This window comes from Caretta caretta, chromosome 7, assembly GCF_965140235.1.
Source record: "Caretta caretta isolate rCarCar2 chromosome 7, rCarCar1.hap1, whole genome shotgun sequence".
Taxonomy (NCBI): Eukaryota; Metazoa; Chordata; order Testudines; family Cheloniidae; genus Caretta; species Caretta caretta.
Window position 1 is genome coordinate 111,237,061 of NC_134212.1, and position 25,380 is coordinate 111,262,440.

Here is a 25,380-nt window from a genome sequence, read left to right on the forward strand (position 1 = left end):
CCACTTGGAGACGTCTTTCCCCCCAAGAATATCCCCCCAAGCCCTACACTCCCTTTCCTGAGGAAGGCTTGATAAAAATCCTCGCCAGTTTACATAGGTGAACACAGACCCAAACCCTTGGATCTTAAGAACAATGAAAAAGCAATCAGGTTCTTAGAAGAAGAATTGTAATTTAAAGAAAAAGTAAAAGAATCACCTCTGTAAAATCAGGATGGTAAATACCTTACAGGGTAATCCGATTCAAAACACAGAGAATCCCTCTAGGCAAAACCTTAAGTTACAAAAAGACACAAAAACAGGAATATACATTCCATCCAGCACAGCTTATTTTGCCAGCAGACCCTTGGTTTTCTCCCCCCCCCCGCGCTTTGAAAGTATCTTGTCTCCTCATTGGTCATTTTGGTCAGGTCCCAGGGAGGTTATTTTAGCTTTTTAACCCTTTACAGGTGAAAGGGTTTTGCTTCTGGCCAGGAGGGATTTTATAGTTCTGTATACAGAAAGGAGGTTACCCTTCCCTTTATATTTATGACGGGTGCCAATAAACTTGATTTCTGCATCCCTTCCTGAGGTGATGTATCCAGTCAACATGGGGATAGTTGAAATCCCCCATTATAAAAATAGAAAACTCAATAATCAACTCTCTAATCTCCTTGAGCATTTCACAATCATCATCACCATCCAGATCAGGTGATTGCTTGTATATCCCTACTGCTGTATTCTTCTTTTTGAAGTACAGAATTTCTATCCATAGAGATTTTTATAGCACAGTTTGGTTCATTTAAAATTTTTACTATATTTGACTCTATACTTTCTTTCACATACAGTGCCACTCCATTGCCAGCATGACCTATTCTGTCATTGCTGTATATTTTTGTGACAAAGTGGGAATGTTCTTAATGTTTTGTCTGAATACTGTGTGCGCGCCTCAGTTTCTCCTATGTGTTGTTCAAGTGTCTAGGTGGTGAGATAACGGTGTGTGATTGTTGCAGAGACCCCTAGAGGGCAGGTCTGGCTGCCCAGATAAACACATTGGCCAACATTCTGTAACCTGGCAACTGATGGCCAAGGCTATCCTCTGTAAGGATCAGCAAAGGGGTCTAGGGGAACAAAGCGAGAGGTGGAGGAGCTAGGTGGCCTGAGAAAGAAACAAAGGAAGGAGGAGGGCAGGTGGGCATGACTGAGGCTGGGCTTCTGGAAGCTGATCAGTCTTCTGGTTGGGACTCAAGTGGGGTGAAATCTGGGCTCTGGATTCCCCGCCACCCCACCCCCCAAGATGGACTTTGTTATAACTTCCTGTTTACTCTGCTAATATCTGTTCTGAGCTGATTTCCAGACTACTATATCTTTACTTTAGTAAAGCTTTTGATACTGTCTCGCATGACCTTCTCATAAACAAACTAGGGAAATACAGCGTAGATGGAGCTACTATAAAATGGGTGCAAAACTGGTTGTAAACCCATTCCCAGAGAGTAGTTATCAGTGGATCACAATCATCCTGGAAGGGGGTAACGAGTGGGGTCCTGGAGGTCCTGTTCTGGGTATCTGGGTATCTCTGTTCAGTATCTTCATCAGTGATTTAGATAATGGCATACAGAGTACACTTATAAAGTTTGTGGATGATACCAAGCTGGGAGGGGTTGTAATGGGTTGCTTTGGAGGATAGGATTATAATTCAAAATGATCTGGACAAGCTGGAGAAATGGTCTGAAGTAAATAGGATGAAATTCAATAAGGACAAATGCAAAGCACTCCACTTACGAAGGAACATCAATTGCACACATACAAAATGGGAAATGACTGCCTATGAAGGAGTACTGCGGAAAGGGATGTAGGGGTCATAGTGGACCACAAGCTAAATGAGAGTCAACAGTGTAATGCTGTTGCCAAAAAAAAAAAAAAACCCGAACATCTTTCTGGGATATATTAGCAGTAGTGTTGTAAGCAAGACACAAGAAGTAATTCTTCTGCTCTACTCTGCGCTGATTAGGCCTCTCAGCTGGAGTATTGAGTCCAATGTTGGGCGCCACATTTCAGGAAGGATGTGGACAAATTGGAGAGAGTTCGGGGAAGAGCAACAAAAATGATTAATAGTCTAGAAAACATAACCTATGAAGGAAGATGGAAAAAATTGGGTTTGTTTAGTCTGGAAAAGAGAAGACTGAGGGGGGACATAACAGTTTTCAAGTATGTAAAAGGTTGTTACAAAGAGGAGGAAGAAAAATTGTTTTTCTTAACCTCTGAGGATAGGACAAGAAGCAATGGGCTTAAGTTGCAGCAAGGGCTGTTTAGGTTGGACATTAGGAAAAAATTTCTAATGTCAGGATGAGTAAGCACTGGAATAAATTGCTTAGGGAGGTTGTGAAGTCTCCATCGTTAAGAGCAGGTCAGACAAACACCTGTCAGGGGTGGTCTAGATAATACCTAGTCCTGCCACGAGTGCGGGGGACTGGGCTAGATGACCTCTCGAGGTCCCTTCCAGTTCTATGATTCTATGACTAATAAACCCTTCTGTTTTATCTTGCTGGTGAGAGTCACTGCTGACTATGAAGTTGAGGGTGCATGGGCCCTCTGGGGGGCACATAAGACTTCTTCAGGTGTCCTTTCCATGTGGACTCACTGCAGGGAGCTCATGGCATGGAATAGGGATGCTGAATGCTCTGAGGTCAGACCCAAGGAGTTGCTGAAGCCAAGGAGGCTTGCCCTAGTGAGAGTTTGCCCTGAGGGGAGTCACCCTGCCAGAGGGTCCTGTCTGACTTCATTCAGAGTTGTACCAGAGCACGAAGCCTGTGCACTCCTTGAGAATTTTGTACCCTAGTATTAATGTGTCCCATTGATTATAATCATTCCATCAAGTTTCTGGGGTGCCTATTATAACAGTATGATCATTTAATACAAGGCACTGAAGTTCACCCATCTTAGTATTTTAGGCTTCTAGAATTTTTATATAAGCACTTATAGAATTAGTCACTTTTTAGCTGTCTGCCATTATGTGATTGTAATTGAATGGGCCTTTTTTTCATTTGACTGTTTTTCTCATCACGTCCTACCTGTACTTTATCATCATCCATCCTCTTCTCCTTACTAGAGTATAAAGAATCCTGATTAATAGATTCTCCACTAAGGGATGTCTCTGCCTGAACTGTGTGCTCCTTTGCATCTGTTAGTTTTCTCCCAGCCCTTAGTTTAAAAACTCCTTATGATCACTGATCCCAAGGTAGGCAACCACCTACTTTAAGTCCAGTATTTAATTCATCTTTAGTTTTTAGTTCTTCTTCAAGAGCTTGTTCGCGTCCATTCCACATTAGGTGCATGCGCGTTGCGTGCACGAGCGTCGGAAACTTTTTTCCCTTAGCGGCTCCCATTGGGCCAGCGGGGCTCCCTGAGTGGCACCACTGCACCTTGCATATACACCCCTGCTGCCTGACCTCCTCCAGTTCCTTCTTACTGGCAGCGTTGGAACAACCTCTCTCTCTCTGTTGTGGACACTTAAGTGATTAGGTGCTTGGAAGCTTCAAGCACCCGGCCGGGGTCACGGGGCATGCCGAAGGCCCATGGCTTCAAGGCTTGCGCCACGTGCCGCAAGCCTGTGCCAGTTAGTGACCCCCACGGCTCCTGTCTACGTTGCTTGGGGGAAGAACATCAAACCGAGCGGTGTAAGATTTGCAAGGCTTTCAAGCCAAGAACAAAGAAAGAAAGAAAGAGACTTTCATTTGAAGCGGTGGTTGATGGAAGCCGCATTGCAGCCACTGGCCCTGGAGCGCCCGACTTCGGCTCCAGCTTCCTTGGTGCGTAGTGCCCCGGAGCCGTCAGGAGACCCGGCACCGGCTAAAGGCCTAAAGCTGTTGGCCCCAGAGCGCCAGACTGGGCCCTGGCACCGCTTGTCCTCCCTGGTGCGGCCCACAGCGCAGCCAAAAGGAAGGCGCGGACGTTCCCCTCATAGGAGGCCGGCGCCTTCCAAGGCCCTGAGCACCGATAAGAGTGGGAAGGCCGCTGTACCGGCACTGGTACCGGTGGCTTCAGCACCACAAGTCCCACCGAGCCCAGGCCTAAGCGAGCTCAGTGCGGACGATGGGCTCGAGGACTTACCGGATAAGCCCTTCACGCCTGGCACCTTTGAGTTGGCAAAGGACCTCACTGAGCTGTCGGCGACGAGCCCCCTTCCATACAGGGAGAAGCCTCTGGCACCCATGCCGCAGGTGCCGTCAAGGGGTAAGCCAGCATTGGTGTGCCGTTTGAGGACACCGTCCCGGCATTGCTCCCGGAGTTGGTCCTGGTCGAGCTCCGCATCTGCAAACTCCCAGTTACCCACGGCTCAGAAGGAAATCACGGTACCAGGAGTGGGTCAGCGTGAGGAAGTAACGGAAGAGGCATGATGCTGTCCGGCACCGATTGGAGACCAGCACCAGGAGGAGTTGAGACGGCCCTCGCCGGAGGACTCCCGCAGACGCCAATACCGGTCCTGATCCAGATTCCGTTCCTGGGGATATCGGTACCAGTCTCGCTCCCTTTCCGTTAGCAGCCGCTCGTCAACCTCCCGCAGGCACAGATCGTCGGCACCGCCGTGGCCTTCGTGGTCGGTGTTGCCACAGTCCGGTGCTGACTCTGGCCGTTACAGTTACTCGCATCGTGCTCCAGACAGCAAGGACCCTCAGATGGGGTGGCACCACCAATGGGGGCCACGAGGTCATTGGCCCTTCTGGACTCCCTTGGGCCTATCAACAGTGCCAAGGGGCCCTGTCCAGGGTGAGCTACTTGGTGCTGCGGTCCCGGTCCCCGCACCGACGCCTGCCGGCACCGGAAGCTACGGTATCCAGGCCTCCAGCATCCCCCCAGGATAAACCGGAGAGACCACCCCCGAGTCTGGTGCCGCCCCGAGGTCTCCCACCCTGGCCCAAGCTGGAGACCGCTCCCATGGGAGAAGGGGAGCAGGAGGATCAGCCAGAGGGGGTTGAGCAGCTACTAAACTCCTCGTCATCCCTGGATGAGGCTGTGGCGGGAACAGCGGTTTCTGGCCCTCCACCCATAGACCACAAAGCCCACCAGGAGCTACTGCGTAGGGTCGCCCAGAACTTGGGGTTGTAGGTCGAGGAGACGGTTGAGCAGGAGGACCCCATGGTGGACATTTTGAGCCCTGAAGGTCTATCTAGAATAGTGCTCCTGCTCATTAAGACCATCCAATCGAATTATAAGACTGTATGGCAGGCCCCGGCCTCCAGCACTCCAACAGCCAAAGGTGTGGAGCGCAAGTTCTTTGCCCCATCAAAGGGCTAAGAATTCTTTGTTCTGCCACCCAAGTCCGTGCTCCCTGGTGGTCTCGGTGGTGAACAAAAAGGAGTGCCATGGACAACAGGCCCCGGCACCTAAGGCCAAGGAGGCAAAACGCCTGGACCTTTTTGGCAGAAAGGTGTACTCGTTAGGGGGCCTTCGGTTGAGGATTGCTAACCAGCAGGCCATTCTCAACAGGCATAGTTTTAACTCCTGGGCAGCGGTGAGGAAGTTTAAGGACAATCTCCCGCAAGGCTCTCAACAGGAGTTTACGGCCCTGGTGGACGAGGGCAAGGCAGTAGCTAAGACCTCTCTCCAGGCCTCCCTGGGTTCAGCAGATGCGGCGGCCAGAACAGTCGCATCGGGGGTGGTCATGAGGCGTTCGGCATGGCTGCAGGAGTCAAGCCTGCCGCCTGAGGTCCAGAGTACGCTTTAGGACTTCCCTTTTGAAGGGTCCGGGCTCTTTTTGGACCAGACAGACGCGAGGCTGCATAGCTTCCAGGACTCGAGGGCTGCACTTAAGTCGCTGGGTATGCACGCCCCGGTGACGCAGAGGAGACCCTTTAAGCTGCAGCCTCCCCCTCAGAGCCAGTACCAGCCTCGTCATAGGCATGAGCCTTACTGTAGGTGAGGCAGGGATAACAGGTGACAGTGCAATAATAAGAATAATGCACCGGGTCAGAACCAAGGTCAGCACAAATCCCAGCTGGGCACTAAGCCAGGCTTTTGAAGGTGTGCTCGAGGATAGTGTACCAGACCAGTCACTGGATCCGTCCCCTGTTTTTCTGAACCGCCTGGCCCATTTCTCCTGTGCATGGTCCAGCATTAACATCGGACCACTGGGTCTTACGCACGGTACAGAACGGGTACTCACTGCAATTCTCTTCCCTCCCTCCCATCCCCCTTCCCCATCCCTCTTCAGGGACCCCTCTCATGAGCATCTGCTGGAGAAGGAGGTTCGCTCATTGCGAGAGGCGGGGGCGGTAGAGGCGGTGCCTTACGGTCTAAGGGGAAAGGGGTTCTACTCCCAGTACTTCCTCATTCCCAAGGCCAAAGGGGGCCTTTGTCCCATTTTAGACCTGCGCGGGCTCAACAAGTTCCTGGTCAAGGCCCAGTTCTACATGGTCTCTCTGGGCATCATCATCCCTTCCCTAAATCCAGGGGACTGGTACGCTGCCCTCGACATGAAGGACGCATACTTTCATATCGCCATCTTCCCAGCACACAGACTGTTCCTACGCTTCATCATGGGCTGAGAACATTACCAGTTTGCAGTTCTCCCATTCGGTCTAGCCGCAGCCCCAAGGGTGTTCACTAAGTGCATGGTGGTGGTGGCGGCCTTCTTACAGAGGCAGAGAATCCGGGTGTACCCGTACCTCGATGACTGGCTCCTGGCGGGCCAGTCTGAGGCGGAGGTGCGGGGCTACGTGGAGGTGGCCCTGAGATTGTTCCCCAAGCTGGGGCTCCTGGTCAGCGTCCCCAAGTCCACGCTTGTACCCGTGCAGAGAGTGGAATTCATAGGGGCGGTCCTGGACGCGGTGCAAGCCTTCCAGTATCCCAATTCCGGGCTATCCAGCAAGCGGTGGCCTCCCTGTGCTAGTTTCCAATGACAACAGCCAGGTGCTGCCTGCAGCTCCTGGGCCACATGGCAGCATGCACGCACATGGTCAGGCATGCCAGACTGAGACTCAGGACTCTGCAGGCGAGGCTCGCTCGGGTGTACTGCCCAGGCAGGAACCCCCTGGGCTTGGTAGTGACAGCCCCAAGGGATGTGCTGGACTCCCTGCTGTGGTGGCAGTCCCAGCCTGTGGTTTGTGAAGGCATCCCCTTTGCTGTCCCACTTCCGGACCTGATGCTGGTAGCAGATGCGTCAGACCACGGATGTGGGGCTCACCTGGGGGACCTCATGACGCAAGCGTTGTGGTCTGGAGCAGAGCGGTCGCTCCATATCAACGTGAAGGAGCTCCGGGTGGTTCGTCTCGCCTGCCAGACCTTTCACACCACTCTGAGTGGTCACAGCATGACAGTTCTGATGGACAACACTACTGCCATGTTTATATAAATAAGCAGGGCGGGGCTCGTTTCTCGTCTGTTGCAAGGCTCTCCTTCTCTGGGACCTTTGCATATCCCGTGCAATTCACCTCAAGGCGTCGTATCTCCCAGGGGTGCGGAACGAGCTGGCGGACTCCCTCAGCAGGTCGTACTGCAGGCACAAGTGGATTCTCAGGGCAGACGTCGTGCGTTTGATCTTCTGCAGGAGGGGGTTTCACCAGGTAGATCTGTTTGCCACCAGGGCCAACGCCCAGTGCCTGCGGTTCTGCTCGTTCCAGGGCCGCAGCCCGGGCTCACTCACGGATGCATTTGTGATCCCGTGGAGAGAGGGCTTGATGTATGCCTTCTCCCCTGCTCCCCTTGGCGCTCAAGGTGCACAGGGACAGGGTGACGGTGAACCTCATCGCCCTAGCCTGGGCCCGCCAACACTGGTACACATCCCTCCTAGACCTGTCGGTGGAGGCCCTGGTAGTCCTGCCCCTACACTGGGACCTCATTACATAGGACGGTGGGCGGCTTCTCCACCCCGACCTGCAGTCGCTGCACCTGACGGCGTGGAGGCCCTCGCTACCTGTTCTCTCCTCCACCTTTCCTGGAAGGTGGCATTTCTGGTTGCTGTTACCTTGGCCAGAAGGGTGTCTGAGCTGAGGACCCTCACCTCTGAGCCACTGTACACAGTATTTCACAAGGACAAGGTGCAGCTCTGGCTGCACCCCAAGTTCCTCCCTAAGGTGATCTCCCAATTCCATCTGGGCCAGGACATTTGTCTACCGGTGTTCTTCCCGAAATCCTGTATGGACCCTAGTCACCACAGCTTGCACACCCTGGATGTGTGTTGAGTGCTGGCATTCTATTTGAAGCGCACCAAGCCCTTTCGCAAATCCACACTGCTGTTTGTGGCTGTAGCCCAGAGGATAAAAGGCCTCCCAGTGTCGGCGCAGCGGATTTTGTCTTGGATTACAAGCTGCATCCAGGCGTGCTATGAGCTTGCAGGTGTTCTGGTCACGGCCAACTCAGCCAGGGCGCAGGTAACTTCCGCAGCGTTCTTGTCACAGGTCCCAATCCAGGAGATCTGCAGAGCAGCCACCTGGTCCTCGGTGCGCACCTTCACGACCCACTAGGTGGTCAACCAGCAGGCCAGAGAGGACGTGGCAGTTGGCAGAGCGGTCCTCCGAGCAGTTGTTCCGTGACTCCTACCCTCCTCCAGAGGTAAGCTTGTAATTCACCTAACGTGGAATGGATGTGAACAAGCGCTTGAAGAAGAAAAAACGGTTACTTACTTTCTCGTAACTGTTGTTCTTCGAGATGTGGTGTTCACGTCCATTCCACCACCCACCCTCCTACCCCTCTGTCGGAGTCACTGGCAAGAAGGAACTGGAGGGGGTCGGGCTGGTAGGGGTATATATGCATGGTGCAGTGGCGCCATTCGGGGGGCCCACCGGCCCACCGGGAGCCGCTAAGGGAAAAAGTTTCCGATGCTCATGCATGCGGCGCGCGCACACACCTAATGTGGAATGGAGGTGAACAACACATCTCGAAGAACAACAGTTATGAGAAAGTAAGTAACCATTTTTTGTTAGAGGAAGCATTATAGACCTGTTTAGTTCCAGACAAAGATCTCAACTGGAATTTTCCTCATGTTCCTTACATTGCAAGCATTTAGATAAGTTAAGAGATTGAGGTTCCATAAAATGACTGGTTAGAGCCATCCTCATTGTCTATCTCAGTCACAGAAGCAGCAATTTTGAGAGATTGTATGTGCATTTATACCTTTCTTCCCTTGTTTGGTACCCACCTCTCTTCTTCAGAAAAGCTTGCACTGTAATTTCATCCAACTGATGGTGATTTTTGCTGGGTTTCCAAGAGGGGTATGCCCTTCAATTATATACCATACCCTCCCTGTCCCTTTTTAGGGACCAATCTCACACGAGTCGCGTGCAACAAGAAAGAAATTCTCTACTGGAGCTGGGAGCAATAGAAGTAGGTCCACCAACTTTCAGCGGGAAAGGATTTTACTCCCTTTACTACTTCATACCAAAAAAGGAGGATTGACGCCTACAGTAGATCTAACTTGTCAGCGTGTATGCTTCCAATGCCAGCTTCTCATGGTGACTCTTGCCTCTATAATCCCCTCACTGGGTTCAATACCCTCTACCTAAAGGATTCATACTTCCATGTATTGATACATCCGCCACAAGGGAAGCTTCTGAGCAACCACCTTCAATTCAGAGTCCTCCCATTCAGCCTTTCAGCTGTACCTCATGTATTCACAAACTATATGTCTAGGGTATCAGGGTATATAATTGTTGAGGTATGGGAACAATCCAAGCAAATCAGCACAGCAGGTTTCAGGTTCGAGAGTGCTGGTTCTGTCTGTTTTTGAAATTAGGCCTCAGAATCAACCAAAAGAAATCGCATTTGATTCTGATTTAGTCTGTCAAATTCATAGGGGTGTGACTGAACTCCAGAACTGCAAAAGTCTATTTTCCAGAAGAGTGGTTCCAGAATGCTACCTAATATCAGAGCTCCAGTTGCACCTACATACATCAATAAGGATCTGCCTAAAATTACTGGGTCACATGGGTTCATGTATTCGAGTTATTCCCTTCACCAGACTCAGACTACGACTTCTTCAATCCTGGATCAAATCAGAATATCACCCAAGCACTCAGTGGATAAATCAGTGAGTTGCTGTTCCCCAGACAGTCCTGTTTTCCCTCCAGTGGTGGTTAGGCCCAGACAATATTCATCGGGGGATATCCTTCACTCCACCAGCTCCCACCAGGACATTTAGTTACCAATACATCCAGGAGAGGCTGGGGAGCCTCACTTGGACCAATTCTGAACTCCATGGCCTTTGGTCAAGAGCAGACTTGTTGGCTCACATAAATGTTCTGGAACTGAAGGCAATGGTCTGGCTCTTAAGCTCTTTCTTCCTCTTCTAGAGGGTTGAACAGTACCAATTTAAATGAAGAGTTCTACAGCCATGAATTTATAGGCCAAGGGAGGCAAGATTGGCTCCCCTTTCCAAGAGGCCATTTCACTATGGGAGGTGGGGCATTCTACATCACACAGATCTCATAGCTTTACATCTCCCATGAGAGACAAGTGTCTTAGCAGATCAACTAAACATGAAAATTTCATACTGTCCTGAATGATCTCTGAAGGATGTCAGTCTAATGCAGATTTTTCAGATGTGGAGATTTCCATGGATAGACCTTTTTGTGACCAGGATGTGCACACCCTGTTTTTGTTCTTTTTGGCTGGGACAAGGTTCAGTGGCAAACGTCTTTCTGATTCCATTGTCAGGCCATCTAGTTTATGCATTCCCTCAGTTTCATTGATCCCCACAGTATTGGAGAAGGTAAAGCAAGACAAGGCACAGATGATCCTAGTGGCTCCATCACATCAGTTTTGGTTTTCAGACCTGTTACCTTTCTCCAGTCAACAACCCATAACCCTACCACCTCAGGTGGACATAATATCCTAGCATGCCAGTCATATACTTCATCCAGATCCTGCATCCTTTCCTCTGATATCATGGAGACACTCTGGCTGATGCCAGCAGCTCAGGGATGCTCAAGTGATGTATAGAGAATCTTTATGGAAAGCAAGAAGCATTCCACTAAGACGACGTATATTGCTCAGTGGAAGTGCTTCTCATTATGGCAGAAGATGATGACGTTATGACCCTTTTCAGGCATCTGTTTCGGTAATTTTGGACTACCCATTATCTCTTAAACAATCTGGCCTTTCTCACAGCTCCATTAAGATTCACTTGACAGGAATTTCAGCCTTTCATTCTCATATTCATGGTTCTTCAGTTTTTCTCACCCAGTGCTCAAAATGTTTGAGTCCTATTGAGTGTTTCCACTGGTAAGGAAAATACCACCTTCTTGAAACATGAACCTAGTCCTTACCTCTAATGGTACCTTCCTTCAAACTCCTATCATCCTGCTCCCTCGACCACTTTCAATTGAGATTTAATTTTGGTGACTATTACCTCTGCATGCGGAGTAATCAAAATCCAGGCTGTCATGACAAACCACACTGTCTATATGAAAAATTGTGTAAGGGGAACTGAGACTTCACCCAAAATTTATTCTGAAAGTATTTTTGGACTTTCATATCCAGTTACCTGTATTTTTTCCAAGACGTCGCTTTTCTCCTGATGAAACAAAATTGCATATCCTAGATGTGAAAAGGACACTTTTTTTGTACTGCCTTAATAGACAAAGACTGGCTAAAGATCTCCTAGACTTTTTATTGCATATGGCAGTTCATCTACAGGTAGACCTCTTTCTGCTTCAGGAATTTTGAAATGCACTGTAGACTGTCAGGGTAACTTCAGATTATTAACAAACTGCAACTCCCTGATCAGGTTACTGCCCATTCCACCAGAATGCAGGCCTCGTCGGTGGCATGCTTCACTAGAGTTCTGATCACAGAGATTGTAGAGAGGCAACATGGTCCTCAGTGCACTTGTTCACCAACCATTTTTTGCTAATATCAACTTCTAGAATTAACGCACCGGTTGGCTGAACAGTCCTGCAGTAATTTAAGATGAGGCTCCCAGTCCCCACTGCCTGGAATGTCGAACTGCTGGCTAATCACCATAAGTGGGAAACAGATGCACAGGAATTTAAAGGAGAGAAATCAGTTACTCGGTTTGCAGTAATTGTTGTTCTTTGAGATGTTCTGTGCATACGGATCCCACAGCCTACTCTCAGTCCCCACAGCTCAGAGACTTCTCTTGGGATCTTTGGATGACAAAGGAAATTTGAATGGTGGACAGGGTCACTCTGCCTTTTATTCCCTTCAGGGGAGAGAGAGGACATGAAGGGCATATGCACAACTTTCATGGGACACAACTTCCAAACTCCTGTGCAAAGGTCACAAGCACACCAGTAGTGGGATCCACAAGGACAGAGTGTCTCAAAGAATAACATTTACTGCAAGATGAATAACGATTCTTTTCTGCGGCAGGTCTCTGTTTAGAGCCACCCTTTTGAATTTTATTTAACACTGTAGTGGGGTCAGGAAGGCTCCAAATTCAGTCTCAGTTTGTATGGAATGCTCAGAACGCTTTTTTAATTTTTTTTATTTTTAGCTTTTTCCAAAATTGTTCAGCTTGTCATGTGGAGAAGACATGTGTTAAGTGTCCCATCCTAGGTTGTTTCATTAGCTAAAACCTGCCTGCTTGAACCATTGCTCTCCTCACCTTCCCTCTCTGTTATTTTGGCTGTGACCCCGAGCCTTATTAACAGTCGCTTGTCTTCAGTGCTGAACGCTGCCTGGCATCCATGATACAGGTCTTTACCAATCTTGATCACATTCAAACACAGAATGCTGTTGTCCTCATTACCAATTCTCTGAGAGATGCAGTTCCATCAAATTTTAAAAGAACCCTCTTATTACTAGTGACAGATCAGTAATGTTTAGTTTCCTTTACGTATTAGTAAGAATTGGATCTTTAAACTACATTAATAAAGTTTTGGGATGACATTTTGCAGATCAAAGGATTTTTGTTCTCTACTGCAGATTAGTAATTAACACTGTTTTCATCCAAATTAGTTTTTTATGTGTGTGCGCGCACTTATGCACTCCATTTAGAGCTGAGCTTAGTATTCACCCCCCCTGAAACACTTGAAAGGCGCATAAAAAAGTTGCATTTTTTAAATGTTGCATTTTTTTTAAAAAAGGAGAGAGGCCAAAGAAGAGAGGAGGGGCCAAAGTTGTAGTAGTAATATGCAAGATTATTTTTCCCCAATTTAAGCATCGCTTATAAAAATACTTCAATAAATGGGACTCCTAGGTGCTAGGTAATAGATAATAAAAGTTGTAAATTAATGTTTATAGGGCAATACAATCTTTTACTACTGCAAAAATAATATATTTTTGATAAACATTCTAGTTAATGTTTTAAGACTAAAGCAAGATTACCTACAGTGTGTTACCTATGTTTGAGTATGGTCTCAAAGAATTGGAAGAGCAAATAAGTCACTGACTACTTCATAATCATTTTTATATTTTCTTTGGAGGGTGAAAAGCAACTCTAATTCTCCAACTGTGAATATTTTCATGTTAAACTGTAGAGACTATTTTACGAGTAAGACATATTAACTTGATTTTATTATAAGGAAAATAATCTTTTTAGACTTATCTGCTAAACATAACATTTATCTACATAGGTTCACCTTTGTAAAGCAAACAGGATTAAATGATTACCTTTCATTATCTTGGAATATATATAATGCTATGTAAAATAGTTGTTTAAAGTATATGACCCTTGGATGGGCCTATTTGACAAAACAGCCCCACAATGGAAAAACACAGTAATATGTGGCATCAATACAAAGTACATGTTAGTTCTTCTTTTTAAAAAATTTAGAACAAAAATTGAATCTACTTTTAAACTATTATAATCCAAGGAATATTCTACTATTTCTAAAATATTATGGGTTTAAAAGTTACTGTAGCTGAAAATTCGGAAAATAAAAAAGAAATATCTACAAACTTTTATATGTTCCACATGTTCAGTCAACAACCAGTAAACCTATACTGATTATACGTTTTCTCCTCCACCTTGCCAGGCTGCTAGGAAGAGGTCATTGGTACCATAGGACGGACAGACTGCTCTCAGTTTCAACGCCAGGCTCCACCCCAGCCCAGAGCAGCCATTACAGGGAAGGTCAAGCCTCACCCCTTTAGGCCTGGGCTGGAGGGAACATTCTCAATTACTCTGTTGAGGTGGCACATGTACAAACTGGTTAACTGTGTAGGAGCTGTGAGGGGATGTAGAATGCTTAGTGAGGATGGAATCTTTGGAGATTTTAGCTGCTAAAAATCTGAAGTCTCTACTGAAACTGCAGTTTTTCAGAGGCCTGTAACTTGGCTAAATCTGGGTGGATTTCACAGGGACAGCAAAGAGCGCAACCTCACACACATGGCACCTCCTGCCAAATTTCAAATCCCTTCTTCAAAGCATGGGGTGGTCGTGGGCGGGAGCTTTTCAATAAAGAAGTTGCCAGAACTTAACATGGGCAAAACTTACATTTCTCTGTCCTCATTCTTTGAAATGCTGAATTGTTTTGGCTGAAATTTTCCAAAAAAATTCTACTGAAGAAGACACCAGGTATGGAAAACTTCAGCCCAAATGGCTAGTGTGGCAAAGTTATGAGCAACTGGTAACAGGGTCTTAAATTGGGAAGTGTTGGGTAACTTTAAAAATAGGCAGTGCTACCAGCCTTGCCTATGAAAATAAAACAAAACCTAATCTTCCTATTTTTAAGAAAAAGTTTGCAACTTCATTCTCCCTAGCTCCATCCCTGTCTCCCACTTTCCCTTGCTGTGCTGTATTGAACTGCAATTGTGAGATATTTGGGGAAGGGACATAACTTTTTTTTCCCTCTCTCCCTCCTGCAAAGCACCTATGACATGTTAGACACCATGGTCAAAATTTTCAAAGTCAGCAGGAGTGAGGGGGCTACTCCTCTCTCTGACATTTGGATGTGGCTGTGCCTTTACCTCCTGCATTTGTAATCAATCACAGATGCAGACTGAAGTTCCAAACCAGTCTTCCTTCCTAAGGTCTGGTTTAATGCCTAATGTACAAAATATATCCCAACATCTTTGCAGGATAACTGTCCCATTTGACCCTCGTTAGGGACTACAAAAATTTCTTCTAAACAAAACTTATACAAGTATTTACTAATTTTCACTTTGTTATTATGGTTTCCCCAATACCTTTTCCTATGTTTTAGAAGTCCACTTCTTGGCACAGAGGTTCCAGGCAGTCACTGTCCCTAATCCTAAACCTAACCCTAAGCTTTTCTCTAGAGAAATCTTAGCCACTGCTGTTCTCCTTCAGGCTTCTAAGGGTATGTCTACACTGCAATTAAACACCCCCAGCTGGCCCTTGTCAGCTGACGTGGGCTCAGGCTGTGGGGCTGTAAAGTAGAGGTGTAGATGCTTGGGCTGGAGCCCAAGCTCTGGGACCCCGTGAGGAGGGAGGAGCCCAGGCTCTAGCCTGAGCCTGAATGCCTACGGTGCAGTTTTACAGCCCAGCTGCCCAAGTCAACTGACCTGGGCCAAACGCAGGTGTTTAAAAGCATACCTTAGGGTATGTCTTCACTGCAATAAAAGACCCGCAGCTGGCCCACATCAGTTAACTCGGGCTGTGGTTTTTTAAAAGTGCAGTGTAGATGTTTAGGCTGGATCCTGGGCTCTGAGACCCTGTGTGATGGGGGGAGAGTCTCAAAGCCTAGGTTACAGCCTGAGCTCGAATGTCTACACTATTTTTAGTCCCAGAGTCTGAGCCCTGTGAGAATGAGTGAGCTGACAAAGGCTCTGAGACTCGTTGCTACGGGTTTTTTATTGAAGTGTAGACAAACCTCAAGTGAAGAGCCAATCACTCCCCGTAGTGAGGGAACTGGACCTGCCCTTTATATCTTGTTTTCCTCTTCCCATCAATCTTTGTAGCTTACAAGTGTATAATTTGGGAGGAAATATATAGGCAAGAGTTGGGCATGGATTGCTCTTAAAGACCCAGCCACCCTGTGATGGAAGTTGTAGTGCTCGTTTCCTCTAAAAAATAAGATTTATATATTCAAGTGCTGAATTTAGGCATTCATATTCAAAAAATATTGGCCTGTACAGATAACGAAGCACTCCAAAGACAGTAGGAATGGGCCTGGCTCCTGTTGTATGACTCTGACTCTCTACTTAAACTCACAGTTGACTTCTCTGTAAGTTCCTAATACTTGTCAGTTGTTGACAGTGGTTCAGATTTTTAAGTCTGATTTTTTTTTTTAAAAAAAAAGCTTTAGTATCAAAATATATCTTCAGCTTTTAACAGTTAACAAGTAGCAAAAAAGGACAAAGATCCTATAATATCCACTAACGTCTGAAGTTAGAAACAGGAACAGAAGACAAACATAATGATTTACTTTGGCTTTAAGGGAAAAAAAAGGGGGGGGGGGCAAACAAGGCATGACTTCATGGGTCTAGGTAATCCTTTGCCCAGATATAAACTGGGTATTGTGTAATCAAAGGAGGACTAATCAACTGAACTTTGGGCGTGGGAGCAGGGGAGGTAATCAAATCAGTGGTGTCTAGACAAATGAGTGTTAAAGTTAAACTCCAAGTGAGTTATGACAACAGTTGCTAGACATAAACAGGAGTTGGGGGAAAATTGTGGTGGATGAACACAGCATAAACACGTTTGAACTCCTTTGCTTATAAATAATACCAAATAAAAGTGATCTATAAAGGGTTAAAATGTTTTTTTCATTCATCACTTATTTTAAGCCATCTAATAAATCTGTAACTTAAAGGAAACAATCAAATCTGTTTTGATACCGGAGGCTTCAAGAATAGCTGTAATGATTGGTATTTATATATCTTTGAAATAATGGCATACCTGTTCACTCAAACAGAAATCCGGACTTGGTAAACTGACTTTCTTTTGTGAAAGGGAGAAGTTTGTGAATTAAGTAAATGTTTGTTAAAGTGGAGGAGGTGTTGGTATCCAATAAATAATATGCTCTATGTGATTATTATTATTGAAGGTACTGGCTAGTTACCGAAACATTATTTTGTTAGCTAAAAATTTCTTTGCTTTTCCTAAATCTCTAGCAGAATTATCTTTTTTTAAATTTTCTTTGCCTCACTGTTTACAGAAACAAGATTACAGACCAAAATGAGCTTGGATGTATGCAAGTGAACCTCCCATTGAGGCAAATGGGAATTATGACTGGTTACACCAGGGCTGACTTTGGCCCAGATCTTAACTTTCCTTCCACATCTAAATTATTAGAACCTATTAACAAATGTATCATATGCAGTGTTGGGTTATGTTCCGATAGCCTGGTTACTGAAGTAATTCAGCATCTGTTACTTAAGAAATTGTCATTTTGTGATGGTATTGTGCTCTATTGCAATAGGGTAATACTGGCTTTAATGGCATTACTCTAGATCTATTCCGGTGGTAAATTAGAGCCATATTCAACTTTTATTTCTATATTTGCAATTTTATAAGCTAAATGTGTTGTAGTTTTAATAACTGGCATTCCTCATTAAAAAGTTGGCATTGCTCAATGTTAAATTTCTCTTTGTGCTTTCATTTTGAGGGTATTTTTGGTTGATAAAAGTTTGTGTGAAAGTGTCAATGCTGACATGTATACATACATTAGTTAAGAATAAGGAGATAGAAGAGCAATGTCAGCAAGTAAACCAGTGTCCTGATGTCATCCTCTTGTCCCTGAAATAAAGATTAGAATTCTTGCCCAGAAGAGAGAGAAGTATGAAGCAAACTTAACATGTGAGAGACTGTTACAGACTAACTGCAAGAAGTGCTATACATTGCCAGATATCACTATTACGGGGTAAAAAGGTGAAATATTATTATCCTATGTAGTGCTACTTACATCTTCCCTGCCCCCCTTCACCCCTCCCCAGATCCTGATAAGATTCGTAAGCTTATTCTTCATATGAAGAAGCTGTAATAAAGTTATTACTATTAAAGGTATTGGAAAATGAGTGCCAGTTTAAAAGTTATGGCTCAGAGGTTAGCTAGAGAGGGTTTTTCTGGGATTGGTGCACAAAGGCCACTCAGATATGAATAGTTATTAGTGAAACCCTTTCTAACAGGTTTTTGGCTTTAGGAGAATGTAGTTTAGCTTTCAGACAGAGAGGTGCTTTTTAGACACTTCCTTGAACATGACTGTTTAACCGATAACCATGGTTCAGAAGTGTTGGTTGTTCAGGATGAGTGGAGATATGTGAATGTGGTAAAATATTAATTTTAGCTATGAAATAACTTCCGCTGTGGGTTTCTAACTTCCTTTGTCTTCATTCTTGTTCCCCTTCCTCCCCATTTGCACTTAAAACGTTACGTTTGTGTATCTTTCACCAACTTCAAGATTGCATTGATCAAAATCCAAGATGTGTGTGTATTACACAGTTCACTAATTTAAAATACAGGTACCTTCTTTGAGAAGCAGGTACATTCAGGGGCACGCTGCTCCGAGGCCACACCCCACTCGCTCCATCCACCCTCCCTCTGTCACTTGCTCTCCCCCACCCTCACTCGCTCATTTTTACTGATCTGGGGCAGGGGGTTGGGGCATGGGAGGGGGTGAGGGGTCCAGCTGGAGGAGCGAGATGGAGCTGAGGATAAGATGTTTGGGGTGCAGGAGAGGGCTCTGGTCTGGGGGGTGGGTCTGAGGAGTACAGAGTGTAGGAAGGAGCTCTGGGCTGAGGCGGGGGTTGGGTTCTGGGAGAGGGCTCAGAGCTTGGGCAGGGGTTGGGGTACAGGCTCTAGGTGCAGACTCTGGGGTGGGACCAGAAATGAGGGGTTCAGGGTGCGGGCTCTGGGGTAGGACTGGGGATGACAGGTTTGGGATGCAGGAGGGGGCTCTGGGAAGGGTGTTGGGGTATGGAAAGGGGTGTGGGGTGTGAGCTCTTGGAGAGAGTTTGGGTGTGGGAGGGGGCTCAGGGCTGGGGCAGGGGTTTGGGGCACTAGAGGGGTGAGGGGTGCAGGCTCCGGGCAGCACTTACCTCTGACTGCTCCCTGGAAGTGGCAACAAGTCCCTAGGCGTAGGGGTGGCCATGGGGCTCTGCATGCTGCCTCTGTCCACAGGCACCGCCCCTACAACTCCCATTGGCTGTGATTCCTGGCCAATGAGAGCTGCGGAGCTGGCGCTTGGGGTGAGGGCAGCATGTGGAGACCCCCTGGTTGCATCTACCAGTAGGAGCTGAGTGACTTGTCACAGCTTCCGTGGAGCCAGGTAGGGAGCCTGCCAGCCCTGCCAACCAGACTTCTAATGGTCCAGTCAGCTGTGCGTTCCTGTCGAAAACCGGACACCTGGCAACCCTAGATCAGAAGTACCTAAACTTCCTAGAACAGGCTGGCATCCCAGGATTGTTTGAGCTGTCCATCCTTTAGATATGTATATATTGAGGGTTATGAAGCTTACTATAAGTAAGATCTGTTGGATGAGACCTTGGAGACAGCGTTCTTGTCAGCTCTGCACAAACGGTAAAGATCCATCATTCTCTTCAGAAGACAGCTCCAGTTTCCATCCCAAAGTGTCCCATCTGTATGCTCTCGTGTAGCAGGCTTGAGTTCTGCACTCCACCCCAGAGGTCACTGAATTTCATTTATTGTGCATGTTATCAAGTTTGAGAAGCTCTTCATCATCTTTTGCTTTAAGATGTGATACATGAAATAGGTGTGTGTTAGTACTATTGTAAAGAAAAGTCACAAGGGTGATAGAACTTCTGTGTAATGAAACAAATTGCTACAAAACAAAATCTTATTCTAGATGTTGTAATAATGGTCTGCTATTTGAATCAAGCAAGTCGAGAGTGGGCTGGGCCGGGGCCGGGGGGGAGAAATGAAGTCAGGAGACTCAAAACATTTGTCTGTAAATACAGATTGTTTTTCTATTCATTTTACAGGAAAAAATATTTATTTATATACAGCAATAAGAATTCTGGCCAATTTTATTTACTTAATTCTTCCACTAGAGGGTGCAAGTGTTCTACAAACCTCCCTTTTGAGTGAGAGCTTTGCTTGAGTTGTAGAAGAAGAGTGTGTGTGTGCGTGTGTGTGAGAGAGAGAGAGAGAGAATTTTAATACGGGAGAATTCCTGGTTTCGTATTGCAGTGTATATAAAAAGGATGAATGAGTTTAAAAAGATGTGATTCTGTAATAAATATGTACCCTACAGATTACACAGCCCAGATTATTATTAAAAATAATTACTACTTCTGTATTTCAGATTACTGATTTTTGGATCCTATGAAAGAGAAACAAATGTTCATTGCACGTTTGAGCTGAGCAGTAATGTCTGGGAAGAAAAATCTCGGAGTTCCATTAAAACGGTAAAATGCATACATATTGTATTACTATATGACAAACTCTCATATACTCTTTCTAGACTATATATGTTCATTATTCATAACTGGTACATCAAGTGCAGTCAGGGACTGCTAGATACCAACTTTTGTCGCTAAAGGCCTGCTTATCAAAAAAGACGCACGTAAATGACTTCCATGAGCAATTACCACCACAGTGCTGCTTGCTCATATAATACCCAATTTTAACACACAAATGAAGTGCACAACTGCGCATATGCATTCGTTAAAAATTGGACCGTTGAAATGCTTAACAGTCCAAATGTACAGGAAAAATGATGAAGACATTACATGCCTAAAGAACTAATTAATAAGAGTCTGCAAAATAATAAGAGTTTGGGTAACAGAAGTACTCCTGACTTTTAAGGTAGTGTAGAATCATGTATCCTATTTGAGCTCTCCTGTTAGTTTAGCAGCACACAATCCACAAACTAGTTTTTCTTCTTGTCAGGAAGAGTTTCTCAAACATATAGTGTCTTTGAAACATATATTGCCTTCAAAAAATGGAAACAGTTGTAATTTCAGATCCTATGATGGTAGTAGTAATCAAACTGTGTTGGGATTCTGCTGAAAAAGTGAATTTTTAAAAAACCTTCATTTTAATAAATATTTGTAAAAGTTGTTTAAATATCTTTCTCTGTTATGTTTAGAGCCCAGTGGTACTTGTTCGGGGCGGCAGGGGGGAGAAGAAGGTTAAGGTGCTCCAATCCTCTCCCCTCTCCTTTCTGCTCAACAAGAATAGTACATTCTGCTTCTTCAGTACTACTGATCTTTGCTTATCAATATTTTTTCCAATATGAGCAAGCAATAAACCCACCTTGCATCTCTTCATAACTGCTAATATACTTCCTTAGAAGTTCTGCGGGCAGAATTCCTTGTGAAGTGAATTGTACCATATTTGTGTGAGGAGATTGCGGGATTGGACCCAATATTGCCAGCAGGTCCTTATCTGCGTGGTCTTGTTGATATGTATAAAGTTGCATGACATTTGCCTGATCTGTGCCTTAGCAATTGTGTCTACATTGATTTTACACAAAATTATGCTGACAGCATGTGGTAATAAGGACATTCAAATTCATGCCCTTTTCAAAGAATAAATATTTTCTTTAAAATCGGTATGGGCAGGAATATTGTTATGCCTTCGTTTCTCGTGCTTCTTCATTAGCTGTAGAAGTTGAAAATGACTAATTCTCATTGCAGTAGTACATTTTTGACAGCAGGTGGCAGTATAGTGAAACTGATGGCCAGTTTGAGAGAGAAAAATAGTTTCGGACCTCCAGATTTTCAAAAGAGCTCTGTTCCTACTTAAGCACCTGAACACTTTTGGAAATTTTGTCCCATAATGTGTTTAAAAAAAAATTTATGTAGATAACTTTCAGTGCCATAGTAAGCACAGTGCAAACTGTGAATTACCTACAGCTGAGTTGTTAAAATGTTTCTGGTACATTGATAGCAATCCTTTGAGTGTTAAACAAGATAAATATGAAAAGAACTCTATTGGAACAACACTAGTGTTGTTGGCATAAACTAGGAACATTTTTTGTCACATAAGGTGGAGGTGATGTATGTTAGAGAGCACATATCGTAGCACTGGAAGCTCTTTAAACGTTTTTGTGTGTGGAGTTTCTCAAAGTTAAACTGCTGTGTGCAGTATTGTATGGCTTTCAACATAAAATACTGCACACAGCAATTTAACTTTGAGAAATTTCACACAACTTAGCTAGTTTATGAAATCTATTAATTTAACTGAAGTATGTTCTCGGTGTGTGTATATTACAAGTCTGTAAGGTAAGAACCACATGTTCTTTGGGTGGTAGAACATCTATTCCACTTCAGGTATGTGCACGTCTAGTGCGCCAGTCAGATTTTTCCCTTTGCAGTATTGTCACATGGAGACCCTTTGGCAAAGGGTCCCTGTTCTTTGCAAATAACTCGTGTCTCAGACGTGACAAAATCACTACATCAAACACATGTCTTACAGACTATCCATAATGGATATTGTGTTGTAAGGTTCCTACAGAAAGCTTGTAACTTAGCAAGACTCAGAATCATTGCAAGAAGTATGTACGGGTTATATTCTCAGAAATATCAAATTTATTGAAAGTACATTTTATGATATTGGAGTAAAAGTTAGTCACCAGGGGATAAAATGTCTCATTATGGGCCCATTCAAGTATGAGAGGGTTGTTACCCCTTAGTGGTCTAGCCTTGCTCCACTCCAAAATTATCAGAGACCACTGCAAACCATCAAAACCACTGGGAGGTGGTAAAGGAACACTGCAACAAGACAGGTTTGCCCTGTCTATGAATAGTGACAAAAGACTGTTTCATTGTAACACAGGGTGGGGAAAAGCACTCTGAATCCTTTCACTGAGGAGACATCTTGGTGAACAGGGATGTTCAAATGGAAAAATTGGATCTTGGTTCCTGTGAAGCCAGCCAGCTCTACAGCAGAGACTGAACTTTGGGCAGGGAAACCCACTTTATTAGATAGGAAAGATAACGAGTAATAACTGTAGATTCAGGTTTGTGTGTTATGATTTTGTGTTGTATCATAGCCATTTGTTTTCACCACTTTCTTGAATCTAAACTCCATTCTTTCTTAAACCTGTTTTTGTTTTAACTGCTCACAAGTGCTGTATGATTTTTTACAAGAGTGGTGATTTAAGGTAAAGTAAACTGGGGCACACTGCTCCTTTGGGGACAGAGGGTCTGGGATTTCTGTGAGTAGCCAATGTCAGGGGTTGGATATTACGTGGGAATGATTCAAAGGGACTTGAGTGCATTTATTGTTAACCTGAAAGACACAGACAGGGCCCATGTAGCCCAGAGGAGAGTGTTTGAGTGGCTAACAGGTAGGTTAGGCTGGTGGTGTTAGCTCCCAGCACCCAGTTACCACAGGCAGGTCTACTACTTGCTAGAGGCAGTGGGTAACAAGGTGACAGTCCTGTGTACCATGAAAATTGTCACAGGTACTCATTGGGATAGCATATGCGCTGCCTTGTGTTGCTGCTAAATGGTATAAAGCGTTCAGTTGCCACCAGTCTCCCTCCGATTCTTCTTACTGTCTGTGATTGGTAGTTGGGGTGTTAGTTTATTTTTATTATAGTTAGTGTACTCATCAATAGTTGGTTAGAGCTTTAGAATAAGTTACTTTTTTAATTTAATTGGTTTTACTTAGAGAGCTGTTGTTTGTTCTGGTTACCAACTCTTGGTATCGAGAAATCCTCTGTCTCCAGACTTTTAAGCCTTGCACTGGCTTTGAGAAGTCTGTGCCATTAAGTGACCTTCTTTTCAGTATCTGAAGTGCTTAGGTGAGGGTTACATCCAGGACAGGTGTCAAATATGTAAAGACTTCAAACCCCGATTAAGAAAGATAGAGAGGTAAGACTGCATCATCTTCTCATGGAGGCAGCCTGGTGTCCACTGTCAAAGCCTTCCCACTTAGGATGGGTACTGAGCACATCTGCCCCTGTCAGAAGTGCCCATTCAAACATTGCAGGGACTCTGTGCCCTTCTTCAGTGCCAAGGAAAAAGCATAGGTAGCATGCTTCCAAGGAGCCAACCTCCTTCAAGAAATCAATGTCCTTGGAACAGTCCTCAAGGAAACAAGATGGAGGATAGAGATAGGGAGGGGCCAGGTAGGACAGTCTCTGTCAAGGTGCAATACAGCTTTGGGTATTTTGTGTCACCAGTGCAATTCATTTCAAAGCATCCTGGGGATTCAGAACAATTTTTGGCAGATTTTTCAACAAAGATTGCAAGTAGTCTCTCAGGGCACATACAGTTAAGGCTTATTTTTCAGACCTGGTGTTGAGGGTCTCTCAAATAGACCTGGTTGCTACTTGCCACAACAAGAAATTCTAACCCTTTTGTTAAAGGGCAGGTCACAGTCAGGGATCTCTGACGGATGCTTTCATGTTTTCATGTTTCAAATCTTTAAAAAAGGGAAGAAGGAGGATCCTGGGAACTACAGGCCAGTCAGCCTCACTTCAGTCCCTGGAAAAATCATGGAGCAGGTCCTCAAAGAATCAATCCTGAAGCACTTGCATGAGAGGAAAGTGATCAGGAACAGTCAGCATGGATTCACCAAGGGAAGGTCATGTCTGACTAATCTAATCGCCTTCTATGATGAGATTACTGGTTCTGTGGATGAAGGGAAAGCAGTGGATGTATTGTTTCTTGACTTTAGCAAAGCTTTTGACACAGTCTCCCACAGTATTCTTGTCAGCAAGTTAAGGAAGTATGGGCTGGATGAATGCACTACAAGGTGGGTAGAAAGCTGGCTAGATTGTCGGGCTCAACGGGTAGTTATCAATGGCTCCATGTCTAGTTGGCAGCCGGTATCAAGTGGAGTGCCCCAAGGGTCGGTCCTGGGGCCGGTTTTGTTCAATATCTTCATAAATGATCTGGAGGATGGTGTGGATTGCACTCTCAGCAAATTTGCGGATGATACTAAACTGGGAGGAGTGGTAGATACGCTGGAGGGGAGGGATAGGATACAGAAGGACCTAGACAAATTGGAGGATTGGGCCAAAAGAAATCTGATGAGGTTCAATAAGGATAAGTGCAGGGTCCTGCACTTAGGACGGAAGAACCCAATGCACAGCTACAGACTAGGGACCGAATGGCTAGGCAGCAGTTCTGTGGAAAAGGACCTAGGGGTGACAGTGGACGAGAAGCTGGATATGAGTCAGCAGTGTGCCCTTGTTGCCAAGAAGGCCAATGGCATTTTGGGATGTATAAGTAGGGGCATAGCGAGCAGATCGAGGGACGTGATCGTTCCCCTCTATTCGACATTGGTGAGGCCTCATCTGGAGTACTGTGTCCAGTTTTGGGCCCCACACTTCAAGAAGGATGTGGATAAATTGGAGAGAGTCCAGCGAAGGGCAACAAAAATGATTAGGGGTCTGGAACACGAGAGTTATGAGGAGAGGCTGAGGGAGCTGGGATTGTTTAGCCTGCAGAAGAGAAGAATGAGGGGGGATTTGATAGCTGCTTTCAACTTCCTGAAAGGGGGTTCCAAAGAGGATGGCTCTAGACTGTTCTCAATGGTATCAGATGACAGAACGAGGAGTAATGGTCTCAAGCTGCAGTGGGGGAGGTTTAGATTGGATATTAGGAAAAACTTTTTCACTAAGA

General features: G+C 45.4%; 1 protein-coding gene across 1 annotated transcript in view; it reads left to right on the forward strand.

Moving 5' to 3' along the window:
• PDZD8 (PDZ domain containing 8) overlaps positions 1 to 25,380 on the forward strand; it is a 145,303-nt gene that overhangs the window by 40,967 nt on the left and 78,956 nt on the right. Inside the window, exon 3 of the mRNA XM_048859531.2 lies at positions 20,103 to 20,205. Within this exon, the coding sequence (XP_048715488.1) occupies positions 20,103 to 20,205 (103 nt within the window). The remainder of the gene's footprint in view (positions 1 to 20,102; positions 20,206 to 25,380) is intronic.